Source organism: Notothenia coriiceps, unplaced genomic scaffold (assembly GCF_000735185.1).
Source record: "Notothenia coriiceps isolate Sejong01 unplaced genomic scaffold, NC01 NC01_scaffold00037244, whole genome shotgun sequence".
Lineage (NCBI taxonomy): Eukaryota > Metazoa > Chordata > Actinopteri > Perciformes > Nototheniidae > Notothenia > Notothenia coriiceps.
This window is the reverse complement of record NW_011369945.1, coordinates 25,939,709-25,965,347: the sequence shown is the minus strand read 5'-3', so window position 1 is coordinate 25,965,347 and position 25,639 is coordinate 25,939,709. Positions and strand designations below refer to the sequence as shown.

Here is a 25,639-nt window from a genome sequence, read left to right as displayed (position 1 = left end):
ACTCTTATAAAAGTAATTACATCTCTGCCCTGTCCCATTAGACCCTCGTGCAGTACAGCTAAGTAAAACGTTTATTAATCAACAATGCATTCTTCCACAGTGCAATGCTGTAGCAGGAAGGTGTGACGCAACAGTGACTGAAGAGGCCATGTTATGCTGTTTGGGGTTTTCCCTTTCCCGTAGTGTGTTCTATAGGTTTGTGTGCACGTAAATGGTCTGCAAAGGCTAAAATCCCCGTGTTTCTCTCCTAGACACCCCTCCCAACCCCCCCCCCCCCCCCTCTGCCTGAAACACTTCAATTGGACTCCTTTGTTAAAAGGAGACTTCTTTGCTTTGTTGGAGTTTTACATGTTCAGTTTATTCATCCTTCGGGATAAATAAAGTCTTATTTTAAGATAGTCTTGCAAAACTAGGTGTGCTTTGTTTTGTTCCTCTCAAAAGGTAGATGGGATTATAGATTTGACTGGAAGAAAACATAATTAAAAAAAAGAACTAGGAAGAAAATGGAATGACATTAGCTGATAAAATCTTATTGAAATTGATCACATACAAAAGTCTTAAAGTACATTTTTCTCCACACAAGCATAACGAAGTTTACAGGAAAAATCAATTGCAGACAATCACACCGTTAAGCCGAACCGATAATGGACCTGGAACAATCTACAACTTTACCTGCCTCCGAGGCTCAATGTTATCTGACAAGAGAAAGAATAAAAGCAATATACGCTGTATGTGGACGCTCCACTAGTCTTACACCTGGGACATTTAACTGCAGACAGGATGAGCAGACAGTGACTAAGAATAGGGAATTTAATTAGCCTGATTTAATGAGCGTGACTAAAAATGGAGCCATGTTTAATACATAACCCGGTGTGATGGTTGGCTCCTTCAGGTAGAAATATCTGTGTCATGCAAGAAGAAGCTTGTCCACAGCAACAGCTAAGGATGCACAGAGTTTGAGGTATGAATGTCAAGCAGTGCAGAAAAGAACAAACTTAAGCACCCGATTTATACGTGAATCTAAACACTCGTTTAAAATCCATGTGCTCGTTATTGTAGAAATGAATGATCTGTTTGTTTCTTGCCAAGTGGAGCGGGTCTCAGTGGAGTGACGACGCTGGAACAATAGCTTCTAATTACTGCAGGTATACATAGAGAGTTAAGATTGAGGCTAGTAGAACATCTGGCTTTTGTGAAACTGGGCTGTGACACGGGGCAGGAAGATGGATCTCCTCAACATGTTTTTGAAGACACTGACCTGAGACGTATAAATAACAACACGGAGGAAGATTGATGATAATGGAGATTGTACGGGAGAGGAAAATGTCGCCTGTGCGGAAACAGGAGCAGAAACTCTTCATAAGGGCATAGGAAGACCTTTTAGTGTGTCAGCCAGATCGAAACACTGAGTGAACAATCACAGTTAACAAACTATTCGCTTTAAATAGATGGTAATTATCAGTTCGAGAAGTCAAGCGCAGAGTGGAAGGTGGTGGGTGTTTTAAAAAGGACCAGCAACCGTTTTGACATGCAGTGGGAGAGTTCTACCTAAAGCCGCCTTTTAGACACATTAAGCAGTTTGAAAGTTAGTGAAATATGTATTATGTTGTCACACTTAGCTGAGGAGACTTTAAAATATTCACTAAGCTGGATCTTAAAGAGCAACTTCCAGGTTAAAGACACCTGTGAATAAATGTGTAGGAAAATGATGAATACACTAGATTTTCAAAAAAATATACAGAAATATACACTACGTCGTTTTTGTAAGAAATGTTCACTTCCGCATAAAAAAGCCTCGGCACGTGACCTCCCGCGTGTGACGTAACACGGGGGAAACAAGGGGGAGAGCGGCCGGTGTAACGTATTAATAAACATGGATCCCAATGCTAGTTTCGACACAGAAGAAGTTGAACATGAATATTCGAATGCATATGACGGACCACAACCTTATAATTATGAGCCTGCTAGGCGTCCAAGAGACCAGGAGCAGCCAAGGATTAGAAGAAATAACGGCCATCGGAGAGAAATTGAGCTGTGGTGTGAGGAGAACCAGTGGAGAACTGGGCAGCTATCTTGGTGAGTGACCGGCGTTAGCTACAGAATGTTAGCTAACGTCACATCACAACATTGTGAAGTTAGCTATCATATATCAGGCTATAACTAAAGTAGCATTGATAATATAGTAACGTTACTGGCAGTACTGTTGATACTGATCCATAACAGAAACTAATGCGCAAGTATCAGCCGTATCTCGCGTTACCTAATGCAACTCCACACTACGGTGCTGTGTACCGGAGGAGAGACGCGAGATACGGCTGATACTTGACGATCTGGCGGAGAAAGGTTGTGGAGCCTCCGTTGATATGCCGTTGTAAATGGCTTGATGGAAAGCAGGTGTGTAGTCGGGGAGGGTGCACAGCTGATTGCAGCAGGTGAGTGGAGGTTGAGCCGGGCGCCAGGAGTGACAGCCACCACGCACACACAAACAACACAGACAGGGGGAAACAAACAAACACAAAGGAGACGGCTGGAGCAGTACAGCCACCACAGCGTTACCTAATGCAACTCCACACTAGGTCTTACGGTGCCGTGTACCGGAGGGGAGAGAGAGAGAGAGCAGCGAAGGGGGGGAGAGAGATGTAATACGGTTTCCTGATAAAGCTGTGGAGAGTATGTGCTGCAGGGAGGTGGATGCACAACGCACCCAGGAACGAACGCTAGCTCCGGTCCTTTTCCGGTCCTTTTTACTGTGGACTCGATGTCCTGACAGGCTGGTATTTGTGCAACCTGCACAAACACAATACTGCACCATGATTACAAATGGTGAAATACAATGTAAAACTACCGAAAAATACCAGCTCACTAAAACACAACCGCTCAACTCAACGCAACTACTAACTATACCCGCGGTCAGAGAGCGGAGATGTTTCCCCTTTGTTATTTAATATGACGCGTTTGACGTATGACCTTAAAAAAAGCCGTTTTTAAGAGCAGAGCTCAAAATTGCTCCTTTCCCTCTGAATTCCTGCCCTTATGTCTCGTAAAACATATCAAATCCTACATTCACTTTTTTTAATTGTAATTTTCAAGCAAGTTTAGCATAAGTGGAGAAAAAAAAACAACCTGCAAGATGCTCTTTAAGCTTAAACACAAACAGGCATAATTGCATTGCTGGCAGATTCTGTTGCTGTAAATGTGTGTGATGAATTAAGATGTAAAAGCATGGTCAAGGTAACTAAGAAACTTCAGCTGGCAACCATTACTTTAGCTTCGCCCGTCAATTTCTGTGTAAAACTACCTTTTTGGCTTTGCTATAATGAGAGGTAACTCGTGACACACACCGCTCGACTGAAGTGCAGAACACTAAAAGGCTTCTGATTAAAAGCTAGCCTTCGGAAAATAAAAAGTCACCTTAGCTTAACTGACACAAATAATTGAACATTGGCATTTACAGTTTCCGGAAAAAGCTCAGGGAATTAAATGTTACTTCTCTCAAATATAAATAATATAAGATATACAACGATCAGAAACATTGCAGTGACATTGGGATTGTGGCAGAGTTTATGAAGTGTAAATCAAACGTCTTGAAATTGATCAACAGAAATAAGAAGAACCGGGTCTTGGCGAAATAATCATTATTAACCTATTTAAATAAAATATAATGTTGCTCATGTCAGATGAGGGGAGCTGATTTGACAACGATGCCTACAAACATCCTCCTAACCTTTAGATAAACTATAGCAACATGGAACTGGATGACTGCCACGTTGATGAGGTTATTACAGAATTTTGACGTCAACATGCAGTCTTTGCCATTTAACTCAACAATACGAGCACATATACACTGTACACAATGGGACTACAGTGGCTTGTTTTTCTGTATTGCAATGGATTAAATAAACTGTGCGTCTTAAGCTTTAGAGTTTGCACACTCCATGTCGTCGCTAATAGCATTTCCTTTGTGTCCGAACAATATTTTCACTGGTCTTTTAGAGAGCTACTTTGAGTGTGGAAAAGCAATGTGATTTGCATTAAAACATATTTAATGTGGTGATTCTAAATTGGGTTGTGATTACAGTTTAACAATGCAAACAACATTGAACACAAAGGACTTAAATCAGTGCTGCTATTTAATACTGATTGAAAAACAGGGTGAAGTTCAGATAATATTGTGACTACCCGATGATTTTATTTTCCAGTTATGGCTATGGTTTAATTTTACCATCACAAACAAGTTTCACATTGCATTTGAGCGCAGTGCTTTAAAATTAATATTAGAGTTCACCTATTATGCAAAATCCACTTGTCCATGTCTCCTCTACATCAACATGTGTCCCCTCTGTGTAAAGACATTCTGAAAGTTTCAGGAACAAAGATTCTCTCTCTTGTTGTCCTGATCCATTTATATAAAAAGTAAAACCTGTCTGAAAATGAGCTGATCAGATTTTGGCCACTTTATGATGTCATAACGATGTTTTTGGCTTGTGTAACCATTAGCCAATCAGCAACCAAGGTAACCCCCCCCCACCTTATCACCTGAATCTCCTCCTAGAGTTCTTTGTAACCAAATATCTCTCAGAGGGGCGTGGGGAGGGGCTCCTTATTTTCATCTAAAGTAACAGACAGAGAATCAGCACTTTGGAAACAGGGCTGAAACAGAGGGGATTATGGGTAATGCTGCAATGATCTGTTTGGTGTTTCAGCCAATCAGAGACATGTTCTGTATATATCTGAGACCTGTAATATATTGATGAAAAACACTATTATAGGGGACCTTTAACAAATTAGCGAAATCACTTTAAATGGTTACCATATTGCCTTTAGAACCTATATCAATCAAATAGAGACACAATTGATGCAAAGGCACCTTTTTCTTTGTGTTAATAGCAACAGTTTGCTCACCCCAATCTCAAAGGGTCCGGTGAAGTAGTCCAGATTCGCCTGAATGAAGCCGATGTTTTTCAGACCGAGCTCAGCTCCACGACGCTGGGCTCGGACCAACGACTCCTCTTTGTTCTCTATGAGGATCACCTTGAATAAAAACAGGAACAACACAGCTGCATGTGATTGCAACTTTTTCATACATGGCAATATAAAAACACAGATTTATGGAAAAATAATGAATGAATACACCCCTCAAAAATGAAAAATAGACTAGAATAAGATGACAAACATAAAATAAAATGATTTATTTGTACAATTAATAAAGAATCATTATTTATATGACCAGTTCAACTCTCATCACCTTTTCAAGAACACTACAGGAAGCATTTCATGACTGATAATAATCACTTTATCATTAAAAATAGATCTAATACTTTACCTACTAATCTCTTTTTAAATGTCAAAAATAATGATAAATGCCGTTTAAAGGTTACCAGTCTAGAGTCAAGTCACGTGTCCCAGCAACCAAATTGAATGATATGTCACACACACACACACACACACACACACACACACACACACACACACACACACACACACACACACACACACACACATTACCTGGCAATCTGGAAGTGTGTGGGCCAGAACAATGCCAAGGTGGCCCTGAGAAACGGCACGAAGAAAGAGCAAACAAATGAAAATGCACACAATGTGAAAACAGCAACCATCAAAGGGGTCATGAATGGAATTATGATTAGTGCTGCCCTTTCCAACTAAGTATTGACCCTCTCGCCATGCGGCGCCATCGCTCTGAGCGTGCATTTATATGAGGGTAATTACCAGTCCGTCTGTGTTCAACGGCCAACAACACAAGTCATTTAAAGAGAAAAACACGAGGGAATTTGAGGCTTCGCTCCTTTCAGCTGGCTGCTAATGGACCAGCCGTATAATGTATCCATCAGTTGGAGCGGTGATAAATGCGCATGCATAGCTTCACTGATGGATGAATCCACGTACCGTTCCACTGCAGAAATCCACCACCGTGTACCCAGGCCTGGCTATCTCCGTAACCATGGCAACCAAGTTATTCAGCTGTTGCCTCTTCCTGACGGCACGGATGTTTGACATTTTCCCTGCAAAAGAGCACAAAGCGGAAAGCAACAGGTGTTTTTTTAAGAGGAAAGTTAAAAGGAAAAGTCCATTAGAAGTAAGAAAAAACCACTCTGCCATGAAAGAAAACTATTTTCTTATGAATATGTCTGAGGATATTAGTCCTGCTAAATCTTTTTAAGACACTTTTATGAACAGAATTTTCTGTTAAACCCAAAACATATGAGCTTTTCTTCATAGCATCTGTGTTTATTGGTGTGTTTGGTTGCATCTGTTTTCCCTCTGTATTGCTTTTTTAACTGTTGCTTACTTTGTTTTTTTTGTATGTATTGGTAGCTTGGTTGAGTTCAGTCAATGAACAACATAACACGTCAGAATACGTGTATGATAAAAATGAAATCTCTCTATCCCCCCATTAACAAAATCACTTACGAAAAGGCAATATTCAACATAGGGGCGAGCAGCACTTAGTCACTGCCGGACGTGGTGCTTTCATCTATAGGCTCTATACACCTACACAGATATACTATAAACGGTGCTAATATTTGACCATTTAAAATCTATTAATACACACTACCTTTTTTTTCGTTACTCTAATGCGTTCTTTTCCTTTTCCGTCAGCGGGCAAAAGTTCCCTCCACACAACTGCTCAGATTAGGATTGAACAAGCAGCCATTTCAGGTATTGTTTATACCGCACAGATACAAAAACCTCCACTCCGTCATCAGCAAGTTTTCCAGGCGATTGCCAACGAGGGAGAGCAAACAATCATTCAACATAATCAAAAGCGTGCCTCAGGGCCGGAAAGTGTCCTCTTTGTTTGTGGCAGAACTTTCTGTTGCTATGCGATCAGTGTGTGTACCCCATTAACTCAGAGCACAGTTCAGTCTCCGGCATCTTCATCACCCTTCTTCTAGCACGGTGCATCGGCAGTGAGCCGGTGTCACGCTGCGCAGATGCTATCTCCGGTCCATAAATCTAGAGGGGTGAGTGTTTCATTTACCCCATACTCATTTTCTCACTGAAGTATCAGACAAAATATTATTCCTACACGCTCTCGCTCACTCTGCTTTGTATACGACACCAGGGGAGGTAGAGAGCGGAAGAAGGACTTTTCATTCTGCAGACAAGAATAGGATATTTTATAGGGTCATTATTCAGGATCTCATGCTGGCTGTTATTGAACTGATTCCAGTTGTAGGGAGAGCACAATAAAGAAAGTGAGGGATGAATTTAAATACAGAAAAACAGCAGGAAGGAAATGGAGAAGACTACGTGCTTGATTTGTATTAGTCATTCACACAGGCGCAGGCACTTCTATGTGTCCGTGGCTCCAGAGGGGCTTCAGTTTGAAGGCTTTTTGATGCATCCGAACACATTTAGATTTTAATTGCAGTGGGCAGAAATAGCAATGGGAATCAAAGACAAAGCTTAGTGAGGAAGAATAGAACAGCCAAACAAAGTAAGAGCGCAAATTATCCATTTAAGACTCAAACTTCTGATGTGAAATAGAAAACTTTAAAACGTTCGAAAAAAGAAATTCAGAGCATTATTAAACCAGTAAAACTATTCATATAGAGTGAAGTAATGTTGTCCTGAGCAGAGAATAAAGTCATACTGCCTCCGAGTGTGTACTTTTAAAGTAGCAACTTTTAGCTCGGTTTTAAACTCCTTTGTTTACTTCTGGAACATAGTGACATCACTATGTAACCCTTGAGTTCCTATTGGATACCGCTCAAACACAGCGTCCCTGATATAGGCTAAGGGGCGGGACATCTCTAAGCGGTTGACTAATCACAACAGAGCCGGCCAGCTAACCAATCAGAGCAGACTGGGCTCTGGTTTCAGACAGAGGGTGAAAAGAGGTGCCGCAGCACAGGCAGTATGAGAAAATAAAGAGCTTTTTGAACCTTAAAGCGAGGACACATGTCACAGTAGAGACGCTAAATACAATATGAACCTGAAAAAGTCTCCTTTAATGCACGACAATTTAAACTCTATGTCAATTGGCTTGGGCAAGCAGCACCAATTAAATTCTTCAAGCTTTTATCCCTGATTATAGCCGTCTTTAAGGTCAAACTCATTTTATGCGATGAAACACACTTCTTGTTACTTGTGCCATTATATTGAAGTGTGAAGTATTCTCTCAATTGTTCTATCTGCTATCTGAGTGAATTCAAAGCAATTACACAAACCCACTCTCAAGACCTCTCTCACTTTGTATCTTTTCCTTGAAAGCACATCAGAAAATGAAATTGAAAACAAAGGAAGAGGTCAACTGTAGGTTTGCTGGTCTGCGCCCACCCACTCAGCATTACGTATCTGATGCGTTTGACCTTTAGCTGTGGTGACCTTTCTCCAAACAAAGTCTTGTTGGAGTAGAAGTTCACAGTCGATCACACCCACACACACAGACTTTGTATTCAACAAAGGATAATCCATACACCTTTTGCACTCAAGTGGGCATTGGTCCTACATCTACATCTTGCAAACATACATTTGTTCATAGTTTATTTTACATTAAAATGGCTCAAAGTGTCTTGCCTTAGAATGTCTTGTATACAGTATGTTGATTTTGTTGTTATTATTATTTTTTGTTTCAATGTCTTTTTATGTGGTTACGGTCTGTTTTTGTTTTCTTTGGTATTGTTGACCCTGGTAGAATGGTCTCTTTTACTCCCTCTATTGTACATGTGAGGGTCTATGTATGTATGCTTTCTGTGTTTGACAATGTCACAAATGAATCACATATTAAAAAAAAGAAAACGCAGCTCAAACTGAGGATAAACTGATTGTTAAAAATGTAACTTGTTGATCTTAACTTGCTGCCACGTGTGCCTGTACCTGTAAAAGTCAAAAGTATTTTACTGTATTACTCTAACATGGTATACAATCTGGATATTATCTTACTTTTTCAAAGTCACTAGAGGATGGGTCAGAAAGATGCTGTTACCTGTGAACTGAATTCATAATGCTGTATGAGATGTATGAAGTTCCAGAGTGTATTCATTGACCAAGTCCCTTGCCTAACAGGCAGTGGATTCAGGTAATGAGCCCAAGAGGTAATGCTCCTACATGTCTTTTTTGCAAAGAAGGTCACAGAGACACGACTCGCAGAAAAGCACCTCCCCCAGGGTCTTCATGAGACTTCATCAAAATGCGTCTCGAGAGGATCTCTGCACTGAATTGCAATCCTCTTGCCAGACAGACAGCTGAGAGAGGATGATTACATTCATTGATGAGAGTTCTGAATGCATTTTTCAACAGCTATCCCCACTCTTTCACATAGCAAACGCAGTCCGCTTGTGGCACGATCTAGTTTAACATATGCTTTTGAAAAATAGATTGTCCTCAAGGTATTGAAGCTAAAACGCACATAGATATTGCTCAATTATAACTTGTTGACAGCTGGCAGCTAAAATGTTAACCATTTCCACCATCTTAGTTCAGCTTGTTAGCATGCCATTATTTGCTAATTAGCACTAAACACAAAATGGACACAGTGCATTTTTCTTCCTCACGATGCTGCTAGATGGGGCATGAATGTCTGTACCAAATTTGATGGCAAGTCTTCCAAGAGTTTCTGAGTTATTAGACTCAAAACCACACATTTGAACATCATGGTGGCACTAAAGGAAAAGTCAGAGGATCGCCAACGTGTTACGGTACGTCCACACAGCAGCGAAAGAAAATCTTGGAGGTGGGCGTGTCTGAAGCTTGGGGATTTTTTGCGAGCAACGCGACCAACAACCAATCACATGAATCTCCCGCCCCCGACATACAAAGCAATAGCAATGTTAAAACGAAGTAAACTGGATATAAACTCTCCAAACAGGCGAAAACCTACCAGTTTCACCCACTGTCTCTGCCACCTTCCTCCATGCCTGGTTCTTCCGGTTTGTATCCCGGTAAGTAAATAGGGACTGGTCATAAAGAACCGGGTGATTTGCTACCGCAATAACTAATTTTTCCTCCATTTTGTTAGGAAAACAAATTTGATTTGCATAAACAGGATTTGATTGGCTGATGCTTCCACCTCAGCTTCAAAAGTTTAACATTGCTCAACTTTTGAATCCTGAGAGATGCCTGGAAATCTCTGCTTTGCTTCCCACAATGCTTTTCGGCGAAAAGTGAAGTAAAGTGACGTCACCCCATTCAAAGTGAAAGAGCAGAAGCGTTGGAAGATTTTTTTTAACGCTGCTGTTTGGACGGGCCGTTAAGGAATCCACTTCTTGGATCTCTGAATGTTTGTACACAATTGTGAGCTAATCCATAGAATGGTCGTAAAGGGATTTAAAGTAAATGTCAAATCCTGATGAAGGCACAAAAGGAACATCCATAAGTGGCTTGTTTGTGAGGGTTTGTGTAATTGAACCTTTGCTGTGTACATCTGCAGATAGCGGCTGTGACCAATCAATAGGAAATCAATTCAACGCAGCTGTAATGTCTCTCTGTCACAGTTATCAATGTCCTAGCAGCCAGAGTAAAAAGTGTTCTTAATGCAAGACATGAGGCACAATTTCTGATTGAAGGATAGTCTATCTTTCCAATAATCAAAATCATAACACGTCGCCAAAGTTCCCAGCTTAAGAACAAGCATCAAGGTGACATGAACAATTACCTTAAATCGACAATAACACAACCACCGCCTGTATATTCAGTTTATGAGCTACAATAATGAAACAACGCAGTTTTGACAAGGAATCCTCAAAAGTTTGATCCGAACCCGAACTTGTGAGACGAAAACAATCACAAACCGTGTAATTCGCGGAGAGCTCAGACGTAGAGAGGCTTGTCTTTCCTGTGATTCTTTCCCCGACATCTTTTCATGCTTCCCAACTATCTTCCAGCCCCTTTTATAAAACAGACGCAGCAATCACAAGTGTGACAGAAACTGTATGCAACTGTCATGTAGCCAAACCCAAATGATCCGCTAGGAAGAATAGTTTTTGACAGGTGGACATTAGCTCAACTCTCCTCCTCTGTCATTACTCAGGCTGTACAAGAGAGAGGGTGGGCTCTAATGTTTCAGCAATTAGTCAGACGTTGTCTTCTTTTAGCATCAAGCCAAGTTTGAAAATGCTAATAATCATGCATGAATTGATCTTTGAACAAGTGACAACTGAGACGACATCTAGTCGAGCTATGCTTACGTTACAGAAAGTCAAAATCTGCATTCAAAGACTCTTTTCAAACTGAATTTTGGCAACATGGAATATAATCCTCTGTTTGTGTTTCACAAACAATAACAGCGGAAAACACTGGCAAAGGAAAAATACAGTGTTTGGCCAGCCGTTATTGAATAGTAAAATCGTATTATGTTGGAACACGCAAAACCGATAAATGAATACACCAACGTGCGAAGATTATTTTCTTTGTTTCAAATCCAAGCTTCAATGCAAATGTCCAGAGATGGTCCATCGTTTTGTTTGAAGATAGTAATTCTAAACAAAGAAAAAACCCTTAAGATAAGTTTTGCAGTGTACATAAAGGTCCACAGAGACTGCTATGTGTCTGCATATCAACTGTCATGCTACATACAGTCATACAAGTTATTTTGGATTCAACCCTTAGATGCACGAGTGACTGGACCCTACACTCTTCCATAAGTGGGTCTAAAAGAACCCGTATTAGAATGTGTGTTTTTATGCCATTTTTGTCATTTTGGTTAAGAAAAATCGCTTGTATAATATTTAGTATTATATTTTGGTTCACACTAGAACAATTTTATATTTAATTTTTCACTATTTATAATTTTAGACATTTTTTTTACATTTTGAAAAAAAGTTTTCCAAAAGGATTCCATAGAAAATGCATGCGGGTAATTTTTGACCCACTTATGGAAGCTTGGGGTATTAATACAAAAACTACAATTTCTTAAAATGTAAATTATATGATATCCAAAACATGTTTTTTGAGGAATAGCTGGAATATGAAATGATAGAAAAATGTAATTACAAAGATACTTCAAGAAAACCACCTCAAAGGGTTAAAAAAGGTCCACAGAATCAGTTTTAGATTTTTAGTCAGGCATTATGGAGACATTTGTTTCTTTCCTACATTTCAGCTGGGCACAATTCAGGCCTTCCTCTGCAGTTGAAAATGAATCGTCCATGTTCTAGTTGACGTTTTCCTGACCTCCTCTGCCGAAGTGTAACGATGGTCGGAATCTGATGGCGCTCTCTGCCATTATCTCCCGAAACACTTCTGCACTTAACCTCCTGTCACAGGCTGATAACCTGAAAGCAGAATATTCTGATGTTGCTGGTGTAGTGAACAGGGGAACGGCGTCATCCAATCCGGAATAACTACTGGCACAAAGCCAGAGATGACTGAACCAGTAAGAGTTCTTGAGAGACTAGTTTTCTGTTATTCTAGCGGGTTGCAGCTGCCTTGACATCTCTCAATGCTCAGTGAAGAGAAAACAAGCATCGGCAGCTCAGGGGAGAATGAGGATCCATTAGCCCGGTGTCCTCTACTCCTAAAAAGTGCCTACCACGTCTCGCTGCTGGCACTGAGCCCTGAGCTTGTCTCTTTTCCCCTGATGCTGCAGAAATGCCCACAGCCTTATCGAATAGGTCCATCGCGCAGATTAAAATGTAAACACATTGCGGTGGGGCGGGGGGGGAGGATGGGGTTTACAGGATCCGACAGCTAACACCTCTCAGAGGATATGCTGGTGCAAAACTACAAAATACATATATGCAGCTGGTCTAAGATTCAAATTTAGATCATGTTCGTTTTGAAAAATGGTTGCTAACTCTAGTTATTGGCATGGTGGGCAAAATATTTAAAAAGAATGGTGGTGGAATTACATTTGAGGATAAACATAGTGTTTTGACAAAATAACATGCCATCTTTGAACAGAGAAAGAACAAGCTTTTGTGTTAAAGAGTGAGCGTGTTAGTTTAAAAGTGTGTTGCAATATATTGTTAGACATTAAAAGATTTGTTAAGTCCATCTATACTGTGAACTCCAGGGCTATAGGCAGACCCAAAAGAGTCATGTATACCTACAGGAGTTTTCTGTAGGCTCCTGTTACGTGTTTGCTGTCAAGGAAGAAATAAATTCCTGACGGACGGAAACGACTCCAGACGTGTTTACCACAAAAATGTCCCAGACAGAGTCATCTGTCAACCACCGAGAAATGTGGTGTCACAGGGTGTCATGTTAGAAGATGGCCAAAACAACTTATGTTGCAGAGAAACTTCTTACATGGGTCAAAGATTATCTCTTTTAATAATGTATGTTTGCACAAGAAAAAGATTGAACAAAGCCAACTTTGATATCATTTATGTTGAATAAATCAACCACAGGTGTTGGAAATGGTCATCTCTAATATTAATTTAAGCTCATATAAAATACTGCTTTGAAGTTTGACATTCAATATATATAGTAAACTGTTTGGGCAGCTGTTAGTGCAGGGTAATAATACATTTTCTTTCATGAAATTGACAGTCAAGCACTATCTCGTAACGATTATATATAACAGTACATATATATATATAAATATGGGGTTGTAACATAAATAAGAATGTGGTTTATCCTTTGATGCAGTGATGTTCATGCTCTTCTAGAAGAAGGCAACTCTAATGGTGTTTTAATGAGTTACTACTTTTCAGAGATTAGATCCAATTAAATAAAAAACAAAAAAGCAAAAGAACAAGCCAATAAATCAACTTTGAAAAGCCTCACTAGATGGAAAAAGAGATGAGTATGTGTTTAGCATCTGAGGCAAGTAAGGTTTCTATAAAGACTGAACCTTTGCATTGAGTTTCACACATGTCACGAGCACATTTGCACATGTCAGGTCGTGCAGAATCAGGCCGTATCCAAGCACTGCGAATATGTTTGCTCATATACAGGAACACCATAATGGTTCAGTGAAGTAGAAACAGGAAGGTGTAGGGGATCATTATCTTCTGCTGCTCTTATGATCATATCATGTTTGGATGACTGGATCCTTCTCAAGAAGTCATGAATGTCCCAGTGTGTCGGTTCACAGAGGCTCAAGTTGGCCTGTCTCTCCGAGGAACAATAACAATGTTTTCTCCTCTTGGCAGCTGCTCAAAACATCCCAGCGTGTCATAAAACAAATGTAAGTGTGGCGTGGGAGCTGTTAGCATGGCTGGAGGGCTTAAAAAACGTAAACTGGTGCTCGACAGTCGACTCCTGCAGCAGCACTGTGTTTTTGTAGCGGATGAAATAAATATTTGATTCTCACATTAGCTCAGATGTGGATGTGTCAGTCCCCAAATGAAAGTCTGGCTAATGCAACCATAACTCCCGTTTAACTGCCTAAAGTTAGAGAGTGTGCTATATTTCCTTTATGTGACTGGAAGAGTGCAAACTGCTGTTCCCTGAAGTGCTGAACTGCTACTACCGCAGGAGCACACCTACTAACATAAATAAAGAGTGCTCCTTACCACCTAATAAACAAAAGTGCCTGGAGCACAGGAACTAAAGTGATATGAATTACTCATTTTCTGACAGATGTGGATACAAAGAAAGCTAAAGGTTTAACAAAATGCCACATATAATGGCAGTGGCTTAGACAAACGAGAAAAAAAAAACTATTTTCATAACTTTTGAAAAGAAAAATGTGTTTTCACTGTATGACATTGATAATGTTTAGTGAACTCCTTAAAACCCAATGGAGTTTCAATTGATGTGGCAACACTATTTAATTTTAATTAAATTGTGTGCATTGTCTACTTGTACAGATAGTACTGGAGGAAAAGGTCAGTAGCACAAAAAAGCCTTTAATTTAATTACAGGCCCATATCAAACCTGCCATTTCTAGGTAAAATCATTGAAAAAGTTGTTTTTCAACAGTTGAGTAATTTCTTGCATTTAAATAACTGTTTGGATGTGTTCCAGTCAGGCTTTCGTCCAAACCACAGCACTGAGACTGCTCTTGTAAAGGTCTTCAATGACATCCACTTAAACACAGACAGTGGCAGAACTTCAGTGTTAATATTATTAGATCTCAGTGCTGCGTTTGACACTGTTGACCACAACATATTACTAGACCGACTAGAAAACTGGGTGGGACTTTCGGAAACAGTTCTACATTGGTTTGAATCCTACTTAAAGGACAGAAACAACTTTGTTTCTATAGGTAAATACACATCTGAGTTGACATACATGACATGTGGGGTTCCTCAAGGCTCCATCTTGGGGCCTCTTCTCTTTAACGTCTACATGCTACCACTGGCTCAGATAATGAAAAACAACAAAATAAGTTACCATAGCTATGCGGATGACACACAAATGTACGTAACAATTTCACCAGGAGACTATGCTCCAATTCAAACACTGAGTAAGTGCATTGAACAAATCAATGACTGGATGTGTCAGAACTTTCTCCAATTAAACAAAGATAAAACTGAGGTAATGGTTTTTGGAGCCAAGGCAGAACGTATAAAAGTTAGCGCTGAGCTTCAGTGTGCAATGTTCAAAACAACAGATAAAGCCAGAAATGTAGGTGTAGTCATGGACTCTGACCTGAGTTTCAACAGAAGGATTTGGATAACTTGTCCATGCTTTTATCTTCAGTAGACTGGACTACTGTAATGGTGTCTTCACAGGTCTCACTAAAAAATCTATTAGAAAGCTGCAGCTGATTCAGAACGCTGCTGCTCGAGTCCTCACTNCGTGGGAGTACGGTGGTTATAATTCTCTTTACCTCTTCCTCACAGAGAAGCACACGGTGTGAGTTAACATGTTAACAGGGTGGGGTAGTGTGTTGGAATGTGATGCGTTCACTGTGTGGAGACATGCTGGGACAGGAGCCGATGTTGGAGGTATTCCTGTCAGGAGCCGCTCCCCGGCCTCCTTTACTCCTGTTGTTTGGATTATTCCGTCTTCCCTGAGGCAACATATTTCTGCAGCATGTTGGACTATGCAAATGGTTACAGTGCAGTTTAAGATATGAATATTTCAATTAAAAGCAGCAGCAAAAAGAAAAGTCTTCAGCCTGGATTTAAAAGTAGTCAGAGTTGCAGCGGACCTGCAGGTTTCTGGGAGTTTGTTCCAGATATTTGGAGCATAATAACTGAACGCTGCTTCTCCATGTTTAGTTCTGGGGACAGAAAGCTGACCAGTCCCTGAAGACCTGAATGGTTCATAATTTAGCAGGAGGTCAGAAATGTATTTTGGGCCTAAACCATTCAGTGCTTTATAAACCAGCAGCAGTATTTTGAAATCTATNTGTTTAGTTCAGACTCTGGGGACAGAAAGCTGACCCGTCCCTGGAGACCTGAATGGTTCATAATTTAGCAGGAGGTCAGAAATGTATTTTGGGCCTAAAGTTTAGGCCCAAAATACATTTCTGACCTCCTGCTAAATTATGAACCATTCAGGTCTCCAGGGACGGGTCAGCTTTCTGTCCCCAGAGTCTGAACTAAACATGGAGAAGCAGCGTTCAGTTATTATGCTCCAAATATCTGGAACAAACTCCCAGAAACCTACAGGTCTGCACCAACTCTGACTACTTTTAAATCCAGACTGAAGACTTTTCTTTTTGTCGCTGCTTTTAATTGAACTATTCATATCTTAGACTGCTCTGTAACTTTTATCCATGTATTTTTTCTTTTAATGTTTATTGAATTATCTTTGCTTTTTAATGACTGATTTTAAATGCCATTTTCTTAATGTCTTTCATTTTTTGTAAAGCGCTTTGAATTGCCTTGTGTTGAAAGGTATATATAAGCCAACAAATAGAAAAACTGTTCTTAATCAAATACGGTGTTTACGTAATTTGAATCACCTTTTGAGCAAATACAAAAGTAAAAACAAGGTTGTGTTATTTTATTAGAGTTAAAGCATTCAACAGAATCAATCTATTTCAGCTGAAAGGACAGATGTCTGCAGCAGCTTGTGCTAAAGGGATCTGACCATGAGCAAGTCATTTCCAATTCTGTCAACCAAATGGGAACAAAAGACAGACATTTCAAGGTAATTGCAAACTGTAACATCGATATGGTATTCGCCTGATAATTGTCACAGTAACACCCTAATTGCACTATTTCACAATTTTCGTTGCATTTATTTATACTATTTTTTCTGTTTCTGTTTTATTGTGTTGTTGATGGAGCCTGTGACCTTAGATTTTCATCGACATAACTATACTGTAGCTATGTACGTATGAAAAATAAAAGCCTCGAACCTCACATTTGAACAGCAGACGTGTGTTACATGTGTGAAGAAGCCACAGGGTCACAGCCACAGTGAGCCAAGGCAACACGCTTACAATGACGGAATATAACTAAATGAGACTATAGGACACATTTCAACAATACTCTCTATAACTGGATTTCCTTTGCATGACAATCCTTTCTGTAGAGGGACCCCAAAATGATTACTCACAGCTCCCTAGATTTAAAGGCACCTTCAACATGTATTTTTTTGTGACCAGATTCTAGGATGTTTTCATGAACGGCCACAATATCTATCTGGCAGAGCTTCATTTCTAACTTGGCATTGACTACTGCAGGCATCTTGCAATGTCTTCGTCATAATATGAAGATTGACTTATGTTGTCGTTGTGTATGCGCTAGTGCAGAAAGATTTGCAATTATGAACGGAAGCATGAGGAAATAACTTTGTCCCATCTTTGCAGAGTGCTGGCAGTAATTAATAACGGGAGAGAATTCGAAAATTGAGTCCTTTTCAGGCAGTGCTTTGAATAGACAAAGCAGAAACTCAATATAATGTTGTTGATCCAAAAAGTAGAAGAAAAAAAACTCAAAGCTCAAACTGTTGACAAGTTGTCAGAAAGGAAATATGTGCTTCCACAGCAGCAGACGCAGAAATGTCTCAATGTGTTTGCGTAAGACTGTGATAACAAGAGAAAGAAAAGGTAATGAAGACGAAGACGAGAGGAAAAAAATCTCGCTGTGTATCCTTCAACTATTTTGGAATGTCTGTCAAAACATGTCCAGACGTGGCTGTAGGCGAGAGGTCTGCATAATTACCAAACTCCCAGGGTCCCTTCTCTCAGGTCAGAGCACATACTTAATTTGTCGACACTGTTTTGTTGCAAAATGTGCAAACAGCCAACTGAGACATCAGTCTGTTTCTTCCAGACAAATCCAATTACTCACTTCTCTGTTACACATTGAAAGGGCATCAAATCAACACAGTTTGACAATGAATATCTGAAAGCATTCCGGTAGGGCTAAAATAGTTTGTCAATTAATTAATAGTCATTTGAGAGATAATGTAACACATATTGAGAATTCATAGTAGGTGGTCACAATGTCGGAAATTCAAAGATTTGCTTGATTACACTAAAATGTGTTTAGGTGTGATAATGAATAATATTAGGCTTAGGAGGCACACAGTTATCATGAATTAAAATGATCTTTCTGGCCCTATATGCAGAGAAACGTGAGCCACAAACACTTCTGTTCCAGATCCCATTGTCTCCTATAATTTCCTCTAAAGAAACCAATATTAAAATGCATATGAACCCTGTAACGAACCGATGTACACAAGTTGGTGTTATGTTAAAAGTACACCTTATTCATTCTTTCCAATTAGTCCTGTTCTTCCCTTCTTTCCATTAACAGAACTAAGCTAAAGAGAACTTTGTCGGTTTTCCCTTAAATAGCATGACATCGTTATTCCTGGTGGAAAAGAAGCTATTAGAAGAATTGCGTTGCCCCTAAGCCAATATGTTATGTGTTGTAACATGCCAGAGTGTCTGAATGGAGACCCACAGCCTTTTCACATTGTCTCGGCTCGCTGGACTTGTCAAAACAACCGACAACAAGCACAAGGGAGGCCTCTCCAACCTCACATTTATCATGGCAACAGAACGTTTTTCGTTCTCACGGAATACGTTTATAATTGTTTTTCGGGAATGACAATTATGTACTTGAAATGTCAAATAGAGCTCAAAAACAAGTCTGATATTTTCCGTTATTAATCAAAAATGGCATGTTTTCGCCAAGATAATCGCACTGTGATGTGTCATGTGGTCCATGTTCTTGTAGACAGAGCCATCCCACTCAGTTGGCTATTATTCACAGCGTAGTGTAAATGTTGACTTGCAGTTTGTCTCAGAAGTGCACTGCACTGTTTGTGGTGGACGAGGCACAAAAAAAAAACATACGCTCCTCTCCTTTAAAACTTAGGTAGTTTGAAATCGATCCGTTCTGCCAGTGAAGTTGTGTTTGCCATGGGCAGAGAAACACAGAGGAGAGGATTCAAATGAGTGAACCCAACACTCACTAGTCAGTTCAGGTAAGGAAGCGGTGACCTGAGGCTACTAACACGCTGATGCACCGGTAAACCACGTCCACAGCGAAATCATTAAGTCTTGCTCAGTTTCTTGACTTGAGGTGGTTTTGAAAGTTCAAACAACATAAAGTAGATTTCTTCCACCCAGATTTACCCAAACTCTCACAGTACTTCCCTCACTTTACCCTGAATCCCAAAATTCACCACTGAAACCTGTAAAAACAGTCACATGGCTTAACCTTCCCATCTGACCAACTTGGGAAATAATGATAATACTCCAGTGCACTAGTTCTATGCTGAGCTAGTGTTTTTGGAGAGGAAAAGCAACAAGTATTGGTCCAAACTTCATCAAACATCAAAGTAGATCAACAATAATATGTTTATGAGGCTTAAGCTAGTAAGCGTCAATTTCAAACTACTTTACTGAAAAAACTTTCATCTTGTACGGCCTTTCTAACACCCTCTAGTACCAAAACTGGCAAGCACATGGATCTGTTTATAGCTAATGATGTGTCTGTTTACATGGACTTGACAGGCTGGTTTGCACCTACAGTCCGGGTATACAGTGTGTGGACAACTCTATATTTGTGACTGCATGAGGACAGTCTGTTCGCCTCGGTCCTCCTGCCACCACCACTATATGGAAAGTATCATTTTGGCTCTGGATTGACAATAACAAATTGGGTGTAAAGTTTGTCTGCATCTCCATAGAATATGCAGAGTGTTTTTATACACATCAACATAGGCATCATTAGTTTTTTACTTCCCACAAATGCATGACTGAAATTACAAAGAGCTAAATGTTGATAAACTGTAATGGTCAACCGTTTTCCTTCAGCAGATTCTGTCTATTACAAATCTTAAATAACAATAATAAATGTCCTAAATACAAATAAAGTTAAAAACACTTCGTTCCTTAATAGTAATAATAATAATAATAAATATTATTTTTATAGCGCTGTTCTCTAACCCAAAGACGCTTTACATTTGGGGAAGGGTAGACAAACAAGGACAGGCAATAAAACAACAAAACAAAAACAAAACAAAAAAACAAAACAGAAAAGCAGTCAGGAGGAAGTTAGTTGAGAGGGGGGGGGGCATATGGATATACAGAGTTGAACAGTTCCTGTTCCTTCCTGTTATTTCTCTTATTTTATTCAGTGCCCTCTCCCCCCTCCCTCCCTCGCTCTCTGAGCTCCACCAGAGCTGTCAGAGTCGGGGAGTAAGTAGCACAACGCTGGCATCTGTGAAGGGACGTGTCAACGTCTTCTGGCCTGCCACCTTTGTAAAGTCTCCCAGCCAGTGAGGCTTTTAGCTCTAGCCTTGCAGTGCTAACTGAAGGATAAATAAAGCCTGGCTGGATTCCAGCCAGCTGGTGTTCCTGCTCCTCCTGTTTTGTTTTTTCTCACAGAAACTTTGGACTGCCATAACCAGGGCCCCTCGGGTGAGGAAATAAAAGGATTCTCCCTGCAGGTCGGTGCGTTAAGTTAAAACGTCACTGCAGAGGGAGACTCCAGGTGTGTGGAAGGAACGTTTCCATAACAAATACTTTAGTGACAGATTTATTTTCATTATCGCTATTCATTATCCCTATCTGCAAATGCCTTACCACCGCACATATATTCTTCTTTGGGAAAGTGGGACAAGAATCAAGCGACTGCAGATTGGTCACAACCACTACATGTGCCCTTTGAATAATTAGAGCAGGGTTTAGATCAGGGGTGTCAAACTCAAATACACAGTGGGCCAAAATAAAAAAATGCATACTAGTCGAGGGCTGGACTGGTTCAATGTTTATTGCAAAGCGTATTGAAATGAACTTATTGCACATATTAAACCTGGAACTAACAAAGCTTAAATTATTGCGTACAAAAACAACATTAAACATTAAATAATCAGTTAATTTCTTATGGCTCTATCTGCAGCTTTTCTGGAGTCATTTCTTATGATTACATTTTTCCACAGGCCAACAGCAGCTTCAAAAAAACTATTTCCCTCAAAGAACAAACCAAACATGCCCTGTTGTCGCAAGAAAGAAAGTGCAGAAGGAAACATCCATGTAAACTCAGTGTGCTGCTCTGTGATGCTAGTTCACGCCAGATACTTGGCATCTCATCTTGGGTGCAAGTTCATCAATGTTTGGGCTCAGGCTCTGAGCTGAGGAAACCCTCAGGATTGAGTGAAGGTGTGCGTGCCCGGCGGTCCAGATCGAATAGTAATTAAAAATTATCCTGTGGGCCGAAATTAAATCCACCACGGCCCGGATTTGGCCCCCGGGCCTTGAGTTTGACACAGGTGGTTTAGATGAATCATTGTCTTACTGAGCACATGCATACACAAAAAATACATTTCATGCTACCTTTTGTTACGCTCCAATTCTTGCAGGTCCCCCAAAACTCTTTCTGTTAACAATTCTCAAAAAATATAACCCCAAAACTCAAATATTTTTTTGACAAGAGGATATGTTATTGCTACCAACTCCGGGAATATGAGTGATGGGTTTTTCTAAACACTGATTATAGATATGGCCCCTGCAGTGTATGCGATTTATATTTAGTGTTAAATGCCTTGCAGATGCATAGACAGACAAAACACACACACACACGACAACTCACCCCTATAGCACAGTGTAATCCAACACCATGAGGGTGTTAAAGAACGAAATGGTGAACACAGACAACTGAGACACGCATGTCAACATCCATACACGACCTTCATTTGAGCCAAATTAGGTAGGGGCACCGTGGGGAGGTCTCTGCCACAATAGGAGCACATCTCACAGAACACACTGAAACCAAATATGACACATCATATAATACAGTGTTCACCAGATACAGAACATAATAATAAGCTCTGAGCCTTTCTTCCAAATAATGCCGACAAAATTAGGATTTCCAGTTAGATCGCTCTGTTCAGGGATGGGAACAAATACACATTCATAAAGTGGTGGAAATTGCTAAATTGTAAGATGTTGTTTATTTTTAAATGCCTTTCATGTTGAAGAAATGTTTACAGTTTGAGGTTGAAAGCGGAAGTGAGGTTGAAAGTGTAATGAGAATGCAGGGCAGGTAAGGAAAAGGGAAACCAACAAACTTAAATAGAAAGAGACACAATAAAGACAACTAGCGCAGAGAAATATACACAAAAAACACAAGTTGAACGAAACCAGACATTGGGAGGGATAAAAATAACCCCCAAAAAATGAAAGGGCGAACTTTAAAACACACATTACCTGCTTTTCATTGAGACTCGTTCTGTGTCTCCTGTAATTAACTCCAGTCTGTGAGCACATGTTTTATAATTTGCCAAGCCACAAATTGTACAAATGAAACTGGCAGATGTACGGAGCATCTTTCCAAACGAGGTATCGTGTTACCTTTTCAAACTTTCCGCTGCTTATCAGGGTAACTGCATTAGAGAAGACCGCAGTGGAACATATTATTCATCTAATCAGGGTGTAATTTTCCTTTCTATATGCTTCACCCTCTATTTTACACGTAAGTGCTGATCCTTAACCCCCATTGGCATCTTTCTGTTGACTTTCTTTTTATAAACGCTGCTTGAACATTTCTCTTCACATTGTGTAAGGAAACAATGTCTTCATGTCAAGGAAAACTGCTAACTATGATAATGTAAGATTGTCAGTGTAGATATTTTTGTTATATTCTTCCGTTATTTCTTCAAGGTCTGGCACTTTGAACAGCTATAGTTAAATTAGAAACTTCAGAAATGCATAGAAGACAAAGGAGGAATAGTTGCTGTCAGTTTGTTTTTAGACAAAAGAGTTCATTGTGCGCTCAAAGCTTGATCCCAAAGCATAACATGTATTTTTGAAAAACCACTTGAGGGGGGCTAAAACCATGGCAACAGTTATCACTTCTTGTTGTCATTCAACAACTCCGGCAGAGAATAGTGAAATAACAAGTAGGGTAATTGTTCGAAATATCTATAGCTTTTTGAACATCACCATTATTTTCTCTGATAGTCTGACAAACATTAATTTGAGAACAGATTTTGTTGAGATAAAAACGTGTCTGAAATACGTTGCAGGAATAACTAACAGAACTCTGTCCGGAAAAAAAGGGTTGTAAAACTTTGTTGAAATTAAAAGACCTGCAGTCAAAATTCTACTTTTCTTTTCAAGGTCACCTATTATGCAAAATCCACTTTTTCATGTCTCTTCTACATCAACATGTGTCCCCTCTGTTTGAAGAGACTCTGAAAGTTTCAGGAAAAAAGATTCTCTCTCTTTTTGTCCTGATCCATTTATATAAAAACCTGTCTGAAAATGAGCTGATCAGATTTTGGCCACTTTATACGCAATGATTACCCTCGATCTATACCCGGGCGCTGCTCAGTGGCTGCCCTGGTGTTTCACGTTGGCATTTTGCTTGTTTTAGTTTGTTTGTTTGCTTGTGACTGTCTTTTATCTCGTCACCTCCCCGAATCGAAGAAATCATGGATCTCGCTCTGTGGTGCATGATCAGCCTGTTTATAGTGATTTTAAACAGCTATTTCTCCCATGGATATAATAATCACGACTATGCTGCTGGCGGCACAGCCCGAGAAATACATTACAGCAGAGAAACGTTGTTGCTGCTGCGCAACACATCTCCGGATCTGTCACAGGAGTTCTTATCCAGTGTTGGATCGCTACCGAACTGTTTTAAAAAGGACCCTTCTACCTATCGCACAAAGCGAAAACGCGGATGCAAAGGAGGCCCCCGTCACCGGCTGACAAGGTTAGGAAATAAACTCCCTCTGCCTACCGCTCAACTCATTAATGCGCAGTCCCAGAGAGCAAAGACGGACGAGCTGACAGCCAACACCCGCTACCTGCATGAATATCGGGATGCATGTGTCTTAGCGGTCACGGAGACATGGCTGGATAACAACATCGAGTCCAGTGTAGTGGAGCCTTCCGGGTTCGCTGCGTTTAGAACCGACCGAGACCCGATCATCACCGAGAAGGTACGCGGGGGCGGAGTCTGTCTTCTCATCAGGGACGAGTGGTGTCGGGCAGTGGTGATTAGAGAGCAATTGTGCACTCCGGACATAGAACTGCTGTGTGTCTCTCTACGACCCTTCTATCTTCCCAGGGAGTTTCCTCAATTATTCTTCACTGTGGTGTACATACACCCCAGAGCTAATTTTAACAAAGCCACCGAAATCATTTTTAATCCCTCTCAGAGACTTGAATCACTTTCTCCTGATGCGCCGAAATTCTTTCTAGGAGATTTTAATAACTGTCCCGTTAAAAAAATCCCTGCGTACCTACTACCAGTACGTTGACTGCCACACTAGGAAGGAGAAGACTCTGGATATGTGCTTTGGAACTGTTAAGGGCGCTTTACACTGCATCCCCGCTTCCACCACTTGGGACATCTGACCACAGTGTAGTCCACCTACGCCCTGTCTATCGGAGGCTACTTGAGAGGGAGAAACCTCAAGTTAAGACTGTCAAAATGTGGAATAATGACAGCATTATGGCTCTGCAGGGATGCTTTGACTGCACACAGTGGGAAACATTCGATACTACCGATATTAATGAACGGGTTGGGACAGTGTCTAGTTACCGGTATATTGATTTTTGTGTCGATTCTGTGATACCCACTAAGTCTTTCAAAATATATTCGAATGACAAGCCCTGGGTGTGTCACAGTTTAAAGAAGCTGATTATTCTGAAGAAAAAAGCTTATAAAAACCAGGATGAGTTTGCTAGGAGAAATACAAATACAGTTAGACAAGTATAGCTATAAGGAGAAGCTGGAGGCAGCTCTGGCCTCTGGTAATCACAGAGAAGCATGGCAGGGAATTAAAAACATGACGAATGCTCCACATAAGGGCAGGGGAAAACCGTCTCCTGTCTTGATCAGTGGTGAGGGTAGGGAGACGGCAAATCATTTGAACACCTTCTTCTGCCGGTTTGAGAGTAGCAACAGTATAGAGGCTGACACTGTCATTCCCCCCCTCCCCTCTAGTATGACTATTGAGGAGTCAGAAGTCATCCATCTCTTCAGGAAGTGTAATATACGAAAAAGCCCTGGCCCCGATAATATTGAAGGAGCTGTTTTAAAACACTGTGCAGAACAACTTGCACCTGTATTTACAGACATTTTTAGGTCCTCCCTTAATCTGCAAAAAGTCCCTTCTCTTTGGAAAACATCCACAATTATTCCAGTGCCTAAAATCCCCAGGGCCAGTGAGCCCAAAGACTTTCGGCCTATAGCACTCACCTCACTGGTAATGAAATGTTTTGAGCGTTTAGTTAAGAGGCATTTCATCTCACAAACGCAGCACCTCTTAGATCCCATGCAATTTGCTTATCAGGCCTCTAGAGGGGTGGAAGATGCTATCGCAACCCTCTTGCATCTTCTGCACACTCACCTGGAGA

General features: G+C 40.4%; 1 protein-coding gene across 2 annotated transcripts in view; it reads right to left on the bottom strand.

Annotated features, from left to right (window-relative positions):
* gstcd (glutathione S-transferase, C-terminal domain containing) overlaps positions 1-25,639 on the bottom strand; it is a 63,185-nt gene that overhangs the window by 11,803 nt on the left and 25,743 nt on the right. For both annotated transcript variants that reach the window (XR_800518.1, XM_010794043.1), the window contains exons 6-8: positions 5,905-6,020; positions 5,506-5,550; positions 4,903-5,031 (exon numbers count right to left, since the gene is read on the bottom strand). Coding sequence is in view for 1 of the 2 variants with exons in the window: in XM_010794043.1 (XP_010792345.1) it covers positions 4,903-5,031; positions 5,506-5,550; positions 5,905-6,020 (290 nt within the window). In the remaining variant the exon portion in view is untranslated. The remainder of the gene's footprint in view (positions 1-4,902; positions 5,032-5,505; positions 5,551-5,904; positions 6,021-25,639) is intronic.